Here is a 13,371-nt window from a genome sequence, read left to right as displayed (position 1 = left end):
CTCCCTCACTGTGCTCATACACCCACACTGCGCCCTCACTTTGCTCATACACCCACACTGTGCCATCACTGTGCTCATACACCCACACTGCGCCCTCACTGTGCTCATACACCCAAACTGCGCCCTCACTGTGCTCATACACCCACACTGCGTCCTCACTGTGCTCATACACCCACACTGCACCCTCACTGTGCTCATACACCCACACTGCGCCCTCACTGTGCTCATACACCCACACTGCACCCTCACTGTGCTCATACACCCACACTGCGTCCTCACTGTGCTCATACACCCACACTGCGCCCTCACTGTGCTCATACACCCAAACTGCGCCCTCACTGTGCTCATACACCCAAACTGCGCCCTCACTGTGCTCATACAAACAAAATGCGTCCTCACTGTGCTCATACACCCACACTATGCCCTCACTGTGCTCATACACCCACACTGCGCCCTCACTGTGCTCATACACCCAAACTGCGCCCTCACTGTGCTCATAAACCCACACTGCGCCCTCACTGTGCTCATACACCCAAACTGCGCCCTCACTGTGCTCATAAACCCAAACTGCGCCCTCACTGTGTTCATACACCCAAACTGCGTCCTCACTGTGCTCATACACCCACACTGCGCCCTCACTGTGCTCATACACCCACACTGCGCCCTCACTGTGCTCATACACCCACACTGTGCCCTCACTGTGCTCATACACCCACACTGCGCCCTCACTGTGCTCATACACCAAAACTGCGCCCTCACTGTGCTCATAAACCCACACTGCGTCCTCACTGTGCTCATACACCCACACTGCGCCCTCACTGTGCTCATACACCCACACTGCGCCCTCACTGTGCTCATACACCCAAACTGCGCCCTTACTGTGCTCATACACCCAAACTGCGCCCTCACTGTGCTCATACACCCACACTATGCCCTCACTGTGCTCATACACCCACACTGCGCCCTCACTGTGCTCATACACCCAAACTGCGCCCTCACTGTGCTCATAAACCCACAATGCGCCCTCACTGTGCTCATACACCCAAACTGCGCCCTCACTGTGCTCATAAACCCAAACTGCGCCCTCACTGTGTTCATACACCCAAACTGCGCCCTCACTGTGCTCATACACCCACACTGCGCCCTCACTGTGCTCATACACCCACACTGCGCCCTCACTGTGCTCATACACCCACACTGTGCCCTCACTGTGCTCATACACCCACACTGCGCCCTCACTGTGCTCATACACCCACACTGCACCCTCACTGTGCTCATACACCCAAACTGCGCCCTCACTGTGCTCATACACCCACACTGCGCCCTCACTGTGCTCATACACCCACACTGCGCCCTCACTGTGTTCATACACCCAAACTGCGCCCTCACTGTGCTCATACACCCAAACTGCGCCCTCACTGTGCTCACACACCCAAACTGCACCCTCACTGTGCTCATACGCCCTCACTGTGCTCATACACCCACACTGCGCCCTCACTGTGCTCATACACCCACACTGCACCCTCACTGTGCTCATACACCCAAACTGCGCCCTCACTGTGCTCATACACCCACACTGCGCCCTCACTGTGCTCATACACCCACACTGCGCCCTCACTGTGCTCATACACCCACACTGCGCCCTCACTGTGCTCATACACCCAAACTGCGCCCTCACTGTGCTCATACAAACAAAATGCGTCCTCACTGTGCTCATACACCCACACTGCGCCCTCACTGTGCTCATACACCCACAGTGCGCCCTCACTGTGCTCATACCCCCAAACTGTGCCCTCACAGTGCTCATACACCCAAACTGCGCCCTCACTGTGCTCACACACCCACACTGCGCCCTCACTGTGCTCATACACCGAAACTGCGCCCTCACTGTGCTCATACACCCACACTGTGCCCTCACTGTGCTCATACACCCAAACTGCACCCTCACTGTGCTCATACACCCAAACTGCGCCCTCACTGTGCTCATAAACCCACACTGCGCCCTCACTGTGCTCATACACCCAAACTGCGCCCTCACTGTGCTCATAAACTCAAACTGCGCCCTCACTGTGCTCATACACCCAAACTGCGCCCTCACTGTGCTCATACACCCACACTGCGCCCTCACTGTGCTCATACACCCACACTGCGCCCTCACTGTGCTCATACACCCACACTGCGCCCTCACTGTGCTCATACACCCAAACTGCGCCCGCACTGTGCTCATACACCCACACTGCGCCCTCACTGTGCTCATACACCCACACTGCGCCCTCACTGTGCTCATACACCCAAACTGCGCCCTCACTGTGCTCATACACCCAAACTGCGCCCTCACTGTGCTCATACACCCAAACTGCGCCCTCACTGTGCTCATACACCCACACTGCGCCCTCACTGTGCTCATACACCCACACTGCGCCCTCACTGTGCTCATACACCCACACTGTGCCCTCACTGTGCTCATACACCCACACTGTGCCCTCACTGTGCTCATACACCCACACTGCGCCCTCACTGTGCTCATACACCCAAACTGCGCCCTCACTGTGCTCATACACCCACACTGCGTCCTCACTGTGCTCATACACCCACACTGCGCCCTCACTGTGCTCATACACCCACACTGCGCCCTCACTGTGCTCATACACCCAAACTGCGCCCTCACTGTGCTCATACACCCACACTGCGCCCTCACTGTGCTCATACACCCAAACTGCGCCCTCACTGTGCTCATACACCCAAACTGCGCCCTCACTGTACTCATACACCCAAACTGCGCCCTCACTGTGCTCATACACCCACACTGCGCCCTCACTGTGCTCATACCCCCAAACTGTGCCCTCACTGTGCTCATACACCCAAACTGCGCCCTCACTGTGCTCATACACCCACACTGCACCCTCACTGTGCTCATACACCCAAACTGCGCCCTCACTGTGCTCATAAACCCACACTGCACCCTCACTGTGCTCATACACCCAAACTGCACCCTCACTGTGCTCATAAACCCACACTGTGCCCTCACTGTGCTCATACACCCACACTGCGCCCTCACTGTGCTCATAAACCCACACTGTGCCCTCACTGTGCTCATGCACCCAAACTGCGCCCTCACTGTGCTCATACACCCACACTGCACCCTCACTGTGCTCATACACCCACACTGCGCCCTCACTGTGCTCATACACCCACACTGCACCCTCACTGTGCTCATACACCCAAACTGCGCCCTCACTGTGCTCATACACCCACACTGCGCCCTCACTGTGCTCATACACCCACACTGCGCCCTCACTGTGTTCATACACCCAAACTGCGCCCTCACTGTGCTCATACACCCACACTGCGCCCTCACTGTGCTCATACACCCACACTGCTCCCTCACTGTGCTCATACACCCACACTGCGCCCTCACTTTGCTCATACACCCACACTGTGCCATCACTGTGCTCATACACCCACACTGCGCCCTCACTGTGCTCATACACCCAAACTGCGCCCTCACTGTGCTCATACACCCACACTGCGTCCTCACTGTGCTCATACACCCACACTGCACCCTCACTGTGCTCATACACCCACACTGCGCCCTCACTGTGCTCATACACCCACACTGCACCCTCACTGTGCTCATACACCCACACTGCGTCCTCACTGTGCTCATACACCCACACTGCGCCCTCACTGTGCTCATACACCCAAACTGCGCCCTCACTGTGCTCATACACCCAAACTGCGCCCTCACTGTGCTCATACAAACAAAATGCGTCCTCACTGTGCTCATACACCCACACTATGCCCTCACTGTGCTCATACACCCACACTGCGCCCTCACTGTGCTCATACACCCAAACTGCGCCCTCACTGTGCTCATAAACCCACACTGCGCCCTCACTGTGCTCATACACCCAAACTGCGCCCTCACTGTGCTCATAAACCCAAACTGCGCCCTCACTGTGTTCATACACCCAAACTGCGTCCTCACTGTGCTCATACACCCACACTGCGCCCTCACTGTGCTCATACACCCACACTGCGCCCTCACTGTGCTCATACACCCACACTGTGCCCTCACTGTGCTCATACACCCACACTGCGCCCTCACTGTGCTCATACACCAAAACTGCGCCCTCACTGTGCTCATAAACCCACACTGCGTCCTCACTGTGCTCATACACCCACACTGCGCCCTCACTGTGCTCATACACCCACACTGCGCCCTCACTGTGCTCATACACCCAAACTGCGCCCTCACTGTGCTCATACACCCAAACTGCGCCCTCACTGTGCTCATACACCCACACTATGCCCTCACTGTGCTCATACACCCACACTGCGCCCTCACTGTGCTCATACACCCAAACTGCGCCCTCACTGTGCTCATAAACCCACAATGCGCCCTCACTGTGCTCATACACCCAAACTGCGCCCTCACTGTGCTCATAAACCCAAACTGCGCCCTCACTGTGTTCATACACCCAAACTGCGCCCTCACTGTGCTCATACACCCACACTGCGCCCTCACTGTGCTCATACACCCACACTGCGCCCTCACTGTGCTCATACACCCACACTGTGCCCTCACTGTGCTCATACACCCACACTGCGCCCTCACTGTGCTCATACACCCAAACTGCGCCCTCACTGTGCTCATACACCCACACTGCGTCCTCACTGTGCTCATACACCCACACTGCACCCTCACTGTGCTCATACACCCACACTGCGCCCTCACTGTGCTCATACACCCACACTGCACCCTCACTGTGCTCATACACCCACACTGCGTCCTCACTGTGCTCATACACCCACACTGCGCCCTCACTGTGCTCATACACCCAAACTGCGCCCTCACTGTGCTCATACACCCAAACTGCGCCCTCACTGTGCTCATACAAACAAAATGCGTCCTCACTGTGCTCATACACCCACACTATGCCCTCACTGTGCTCATACACCCACACTGCGCCCTCACTGTGCTCATACACCCAAACTGCGCCCTCACTGTGCTCATAAACCCACACTGCGCCCTCACTGTGCTCATATACCCAAACTGCGCCCTCACTGTGCTCATAAACCCAAACTGCGCCCTCACTGTGTTCATACACCCAAACTGCGCCCTCACTGTGCTCATACACCCACACTGTGCCCTCACTGTGCTCATACACCCACACTGCGCCCTCACTGTGCTCATACCCCCAAACTGCGCCCTCACTGTGCTCACACACCCAAACTGCACCCTCACTGTGCTCATACGCCCTCACTGTGCTCATACACCCAAACTGCGCCCTCACTGTGCTCATAAACCCACACTGCGCCCTCACTGTGCACATACACCCAAACTGCGCCCTCACTGTGCTCATAAACCCATACTGTGCCCTCACTGTGCTCATACACCCAAACTGCACCCTCACTGTGCTCATACACCCAAACTGCGCCCTCACTGTGCTCATAAACCCACACTGCGCCCTCACTGTGCTCATACACCCAAACTGCGCCCTCACTGTGCTCATACACCCACACTGCGCCCTCACTGTGCTCATACACCCACACTGCGCCCTCACTGTGCTCATACACCCACACTGCGCCCTCACTGTGTTCATACACCCAAACTGCGCCCTCACTGTGCTCATACACCCACACTGCGCCCTCACTGTGCTCATACACCCACACTGCGCCCTCACTGTGCTCATACACCCACACTGCGCCCTCACTTTGCTCATACACCCACACTGTGCCCTCACTGTGCTCATACACCCACACTGCACCCTCACTGTGCTCATACACCCAAACTGCGCCCTCACTGTGCTCATACACCCACACTGCGTCCTCACTGTGCTCATACACCCACACTGCACCCTCACTGTGCTCATACACCCACACTGCGCCCTCACTGTGCTCATACACCCACACTGCTCCCTCACTGTGCTCATACACCCACACTGCGTCCTCACTTTGCTCATACACCCACACTGCGCCCTCACTGTGCTCATACACCCAAACTGCACCCTCACTGTGCTCATACAAACAAAATGCAGCCTCACTGTGCTCATACACCCACACTATGCCCTCACTGTGCTCATACACCCAAACTGCGCCCTCACTGTGCTCATAAACCCACACTGCGCCCTCACTGTGCTCATACACCCAAACTGCGCCCTCACTGTGCTCATAAACCCAAACTGTGCCCTCACTGTGCTCATACACCCAAACTGCGCCCTCACTGTGCTCATACACCCACACTGCGCCCTCACTGTGCTCATACACCCACACTGCGCCCTCACTGTGCTCATACACCCACACTGCGCCCTCACTGTGCTCATACACCCAAACTGCGCCCGCACTGTGCTCATACACCCACACTGCGCCCTCACTGTGCTCATACACCCACACTGCGCCCTCACTGTGTTCATACACCCAAACTGCGCTCTCACTGTGCTCATACACCCACACTGCGCCCTCACTGTGCTCATACACCCACACTGCGCCCTCACTGTGCTCATACACCCACACTGCGCCCTCACTTTGCTCATACACCCACACTGTGCCCTCACTGTGCTCATACACTCACACTGCACCCTCACTGTGCTCATACACCCAAACTGTGCCCTCACTGTGCTCATACACCCACACTGCGTCCTCACTGTGCTCATACACCCACACTGCACCCTCACTGTGCTCATACACCCACACTGCGCCCTCACTGTGCTCATACACCCACACTGCTCCCTCACTGTGCTCATACACCCACACTGCGTCCTCACTTTGCTCATACACCCACACTGCGCCCTCACTGTGCTCATACAAACAAAATGCAGCCTCACTGTGCTCATACACCCACACTATGCCCTCACTGTGCTCATACACCCAAACTGCGCCCTCACTGTGCTCATAAACCCACACTGCGCCCTCACTGTGCTCATACACCCAAACTGCGCCCTCACTGTGCTCATAAACCCAAACTGCGCCCTCACTGTGCTCATACACCCAAACTGCGCCCTCACTGTGCTCATACACCCACACTGCACCCTCACTGTGCTCATACACCCACACTGCGCCCTCACTGTGCTCATACACCCACACTGCGCCCTCACTGTGCTCATACACCCACACTGCGCCCTCACTGTGCTCATACACCCAAACTGCGCCCGCACTGTGCTCATACACCCACACTGCGTCCTCACTGTGCTCATACACCCACACTGCGCCCTCACTGTGCTCATACACCCACACTGCGCCCTCACTGTGCTCATACACCCAAACTGCGCCCGCACTGTGCTCATACACCCACACTGCGTCCTCACTGTGCTCATACACCCACACTGCGTCCTCACTGTGCTCATACACCCACACTGCGCCCTCACTGTGCTCATACACCCAAACTGCGCCCTCACTGTGCTCATACACCCACACTGCACCCTCACTGTACTCATACACCCACACTGTGCCCTCACTGTACTCATACACCCACACTGCGCCCTCACTGTGTTCATACACCCAAACTGCGCCCTCACTGTGCTCATACACCCACACTGCGCCCTCACTGTGCTCATACACCCACACTGCGCCCTCACTGTGCTCATACACCCACACTGTGCCCTCACTGTGCTCATACACCCACACTGCGCCCTCACTGTGCTCATACACCCAAACTGCGCCCTCACTGTGCTCATACACCCAAACTGCGCCCTCACTGTGCTCATACACCCACACTGTGCCTTCACTGTGCTCATACACCCAAACTGCGCCCTCACTGTGCTCATACACCCAAACTGCGCCCTCACTGTGCTCATACACCCAAACTGCGCCCTCACTGTGCTCATACAAACAAAATGCGGCCTCACTGTGCTCATACACACACACTGCGCCCTCACTGTGCTCATACACCCAAACTGCGCCCTCACTGTGCTCATACACACACACTGCGCCCTCACTGTGCTCATACACCCACACTGTGCCCTCACTGTGCTCATACACCCACACTGCGCCCTCACTGTGCTCATACACCCAAACTGCGCCCTCACTGTGTTCATACAAACAAAATGCGTCCTCACTGTGCTCATACACCCACACTGCGCCCTCACTGTGCTCATACACCCACACTGCGCCCTCACTGTGCTCATACACCCACACTGCGCCCTCACTGTGCTCATACACCCACACTGCGCCCTCACTGTGCTCATACACCCACACTGTGCCCTCACTGTGCTCATACACCCACACTGCGCCCTCACTGTGCTCATACACAAAAAAAGAGATGCAACTGATCTATGAATTTGGTACCTTGAAACCAGGAGGTATCAATTCTGATTTTGAGGTCAAATGGTTTTTATAATCCCTTTTTCCTTTTTTTCCCTACCCTGTATAAGGGATAATTCAGCAATCCCCATTAAGGAGTTTTACCCAATTCTTATTTAGAGTGGGCAGGTGGGATGAATTTTTAGAGTATTTTTAGATAATTTATATTGACAAATTGTGTTTTAAACTAATTTTATTTTGATATCAAACTGTTCTTTTTAGACGGATATTTTCAATGGACTATGATTTTGACGTCACCGGAAGTGACGTTGTGCTTGAAATAAGGAGGACCTTTTGGACATTTTTATAATGGACATTATATTTGGACCACCTTAGTGCAATACCTCAGGAGGGAGATATGATCACCTGCATTTGACAAATGTTTTCACTGTAGGATAACGGAGCCGCCGATTCTGGACGGAGACATCAGTCTCCATGACAACGGAAGCCGGAAGTGACGTTACGCTATGTAACGCCGGAGCCCAAATAGAAGGGATAAATAAACGGGTTCCCATGGAAACAAGCACGCCCACTGAGAGAGTTCTGGACGAGGATTGGAGTCTCCATAACGATAGGAACGCCTGCAGCAGAGGACCATGGGACTAGTAGTTCTGATTATGTATAGGGTCCAGCTGGGCGATCAGGATTTCTATTGGTGCTGTGTATATTTAAATAGTAGTCTGAATGGGGAGGTCAGCACTCAGACTCTTTGAACCTTGAAAAAGACCCCAGCCCGGGGTGGAAACGCGTAGGTTACCTCCTAACAAGCTGAAGGACGGACATAAGGACCGGTATCCAGTAAGAACTAACGTGTGTGTGGTGGGATTATCCGGAAATCCCCATACCATCTCCCATGCGCTTTTAGAACTGCTTAACCACAGTTCTAAATGATCCGGTAATTAGCCTGTCTTTCTTGTGCTGCTTGAAGGGAATTGTGCAATATCTGACCTTTGTTTTTTTAATGTGTGATATATGTGTATATGATTAAAACGTTACTTCACTATATGCACTTTATATTTATATCTTTATGACATATATCCGTGAGTGACGGAAGCCTGTGGAAAACAAACATCATCAGGAACAAGAAGCGCTAGTTAAGTCTCAGTCTCCATTTTCTATTTTGTTGTGCACTTTGTGGGTGAGGGGTGAAGGAAACCTCTAGGAGCCTTTGAGACATTACCAGCTGCTAATAGACATTGCGCACGAATTATTCCTATTTTTGTTTTTGTACTCTCATTACTCAGTAATTTACCTCCCAGGTAGGCACAGTTGTAGTAGCTGCACCTCTTCTCAGTGCTCTGCAGGATGAATATGTTCCCCTCCTTGATGTTTTCAGAGACATGAAACACCTCATTCACTGGAATCATCACCTCTTTCTCGAAAGGTCTAAAGGAGAAGTTGTGTACTTCTACCCCGAAGCATGTGGTGATATTGAAGAAAGACACGTTACCAAACGTCTGCGCCAGACTGAAGTCAACAGTTGTAGAAAGAAAATCTTGGAGTCTGACATGGTGCAGGGACCCAAGAGGTGGATAACTGATAATGTTTGTCCCTATATAGGTGGTCAGTGGTTTCCCATCACACCCGGCTCGGAGCAAAGTCATGGCTCTGGTGAGGTAAAAATGGAATGAGTGGTACATGAATGATTGGGGATCCATTTCATATTGCACTACAGCGTGTTTTAACTTAGTTTCACTATTGACGTGCACTAATAGCGCTATCCCATGTTCATCTTTAAATCCCTCAGGAAGAGTTTTCATTGAGGACTTTTTTATCAGCCAAGTTTCAGAAGCATTTTTCCAAGCAATGTCCAATTCCTTGTCATTCTGCCTTTCCTTCCTCAGTAAATCTGGCGCTAGGGCCTGCATTTGGTTGAGGCATCCAACATATTGGTCGTCAAAGTAATCTTCACACATTCCCAGCTGCCTCCACTGAGCGTCCACCTGTGAAGACAAGTGTCATTATTGTTTTCAGGCTCTTTAAGGCTTATTTATCAACGTGCAAACACTGACATCATCATCAGGTGCCCAACTCTGAGGTTACAGACAGGAGCACAGATTTGTAGGCCAAGGTAGCAGCGTCTGTGGGAGTACACCGTCTTGTGTCTGGGTGGGTTGGGGAGAATGAACCGTCAGAGATGTAGGAAGACAGCCACGAGAGGGCAGCATCACACAGACCAATGGAGTGAAGGATTTGCAGTAGGCGAGGATGGTCCACAGTGTCAAAAGCAACAGAGAGAGCAGCAGAGAGTGTCAAGAAGAATAAATAGAGAGTAGTGGCCCTTAGATTTGGGAGCATGGAGGTCATTGCAGACTTTTGTGAGGGCAGTTTCAGTGGAGTGGAGAGGATGGAAGCCAGACTGGAATGGGTCAAGCAGTGAGTGGGAAGAAAGAAAGGAAGTAAGTAAAGAAAGAAAGGAATGTATGAGGCTAAAGGTCAGATTCAGCGTGAGTTGTAGTTTTGGGAGAAATCGCAAAACTTCAACTTATGTCTCTAGCATGTGGGGGTCCGGCGAGAACAGGGAAAAGGCCGCCCCGCATGCCAGGTCCACCCCTATGCTAAAATGCGAGGACATCGCTATACAGCGATGCGCTCACATCTTAAGGGTTGCCCCCTACCTATGTAGCCTATCTTAGAAGGCAGTTGCCGGGCAGCCCTGTTTTGGGTCGCAGTGGCTGCGTGTGACATCACACAGCCACTGTGGCCCACCCCACAAATGGTCCAGACACACCTCTGTTGTGCAGACCATGCCGCCCCCCTGAACGGCACATCGATGCCTACAAAAACGCATCAATGCCCTGTTCCCGCCCCCCAAAGGGACTAGAACTGCGATCGCAATTTAAGAACTCATTCATGCGTGCAGTGGCGTTTGCACATAGTGATTTCAGCACTTTTACCACTGTTGCTGAATCAGGCCCTCAGCCCAGTCATTATTGCAGCTCAGTAAGGATGGGACGATTTTAAAGGGACAACAGGTCCTACCAGGAAACATTTGCCCTTCTTTCATGTGGATTCAGCAAGACTAGGTGCAGAGTGATTTCCAGGTACGGCGCCGAGGATTGGGAAGTGGGCGTGTCTTCTGAGACGCAGACAAATAGGCGCATTGTGGGGCAGTATCCTTATGGCTCATGGGGTTTTGGAGTCTATTTATTACATTTACAAAAAATTGTGGCGGTCTCTGTATGGATGTTCCTGTTTTCCCCTGTCTTGGTTTGACTTTTGCACCTGCTGGAGCCTTGCTAAAGGTCCATGTATGAACCGCAACGTTGGCTGGCATGATCTTTGAATAAATTATTGAAATTATTTGGTTTGAAGTCTGGTGAGTGCCATCTCATTCCCCTTTGGGGATAGCAGATCTATATATTATGTGGATATTTTTATATTCATTAGTATAGCACCCCAGCAGTTGTCTCCTGGGTGAGAGTGCAGGACTTGTGTGTGTGTGTGTGTGTGTGTGTGTGTATATATATATATATATACACACACACACACATATATACACATATACACATATGGGGTGGGTCTGATATTCCGGCGGCATCCTGATGATGAAAATCCCGACAGGGGCAAGTAGGTATAATTACCTTTCCCCAATGCCACCCTAACCCTTCCTTCCTGCAGACTAAAGCTAACCCTCCCCCACCTCGGCAGCCAAAACACCTTACCACCTTCCCGCAGCCTAACCCTAACTACCTCCCCCCCCCCAGGTTTACTTCTCTGGTGGCCTGGCAAACATTTGTTTGGGATTCCAGTGTCGGTATTTCATCTGCCGGGATCCTGACCTGATCCCATACTTACATATATACGCACACACACACACATATATATATATATTCCATAGACAAAAAACCTTACGGTTTCACATGTCCCATTAAGGCTTCTTAGACATGATCGAAATTTCAGAAACCTGTTGTAACTCTTCCACTCAAACTCCAAAAAGCAATGAAATTCCGATCATTAAGGCTGACGCCTTAATGGACGTGTTCCTTGCACAATACAGATATGGTATGCCATCACAGCCTGTGGGTAAGTGCAGATTCAGCACTCTCACAGAGTGAGATTGCTGTCACTCACACAATGGTGGAGCTGCTAATTCACAGATTTGTGTGCTCATTGGAATACACACATGCAGTCTATGCAACTGAAGGTCTGAGCAGTTTTGTGGTGCTCCCATCCCACTCAGTCCCCACAACCATCCCATTCAGTCACCACAGCAACCCCACCTTGTTCCAACATCCTTCTCACTCCATACATCCATCTCATTTAGAATACAATTGCTAAAACTATAATACCCCATCTAAGGTCTATGCATCTACACTTACTTCCCCTATACACTTCCATGCTGCTATGTCTTCCCCTATCCCTACTGCTGTGTTCTCCGATCTGTGCTAGTCTGTACTAATTTATCTGCACCCTCTGTCTTTCCCCACCTGTGCCTTGTCTGTACCACCGTTTCCTTCTCTCTGTGCTGCTCAGTGTTTCCCTCTTCAACGTCACTCTGCCTCCTCCAATACATAGCACACTGTCTTCTCTCCCATCTGCACCAGTTTTCTACCCATCCAAGCCAGTGTTTTCAACCCATCTGCACCATTTCCCCCATCTACACCGCTCTGTCTCCCTTCCCATACTTGCTGCTTAATCTACCCCCTATCCACACCACTCTTACCCCATTCATGTAGCCGACATCCTGAAGGTAAATTTCGTGGGTCCTGCGCTCTTGGCAGGGAAATAACCGCCACAGCCCACCCCCCAGTGGTCCGGAAACGCCTCCGTTGTGCAGACCATGCCCTGCCAATGGCATTCTAATGCTGTTTGCACACCCCCTCCTTCCCCGCAACCCCCTCTGCCTATCAATCAGGCAGGGTGATCGCAGCCAGTGAGATGCTGATAGCATCTCACTGGGCTCCTGGGGTACGTACGCGCAGTGCAGCCATTGCACGTGCGCACCTCACAAACTAATTCAGACTGCGATCGCTGCTGCTGCGGTCTGAATTACCCCGTGTTTCTTTGCCCCCCCCCATCAGTGCTGCTTAGTGTTCCCTCTATCCACACACTTCTGTTCCCCCATCC

The 13,371-nt window shown here is 52.7% G+C and overlaps 1 protein-coding gene across 1 annotated transcript in view; it reads right to left on the bottom strand.

The window, feature by feature from the left end:
- The window catches only part of LOC135050456 (ecto-ADP-ribosyltransferase 5-like), a 183,506-nt gene that overhangs the window by 69,280 nt on the left and 100,855 nt on the right, over positions 1-13,371 (bottom strand). Inside the window, exon 3 of the mRNA XM_063956948.1 lies at positions 9,554-10,244. Coding sequence (XP_063813018.1) covers positions 9,554-10,244 — 691 coding nt within the window. The remainder of the gene's footprint in view (positions 1-9,553; positions 10,245-13,371) is intronic.

The sequence above is a fragment of the Pseudophryne corroboree genome, chromosome 2, assembly GCF_028390025.1.
Source record: "Pseudophryne corroboree isolate aPseCor3 chromosome 2, aPseCor3.hap2, whole genome shotgun sequence".
In the NCBI taxonomy this organism is placed as follows: domain Eukaryota; kingdom Metazoa; phylum Chordata; class Amphibia; order Anura; family Myobatrachidae; genus Pseudophryne; species Pseudophryne corroboree.
This window is presented reverse-complemented; position numbering and strand designations above follow the sequence as displayed.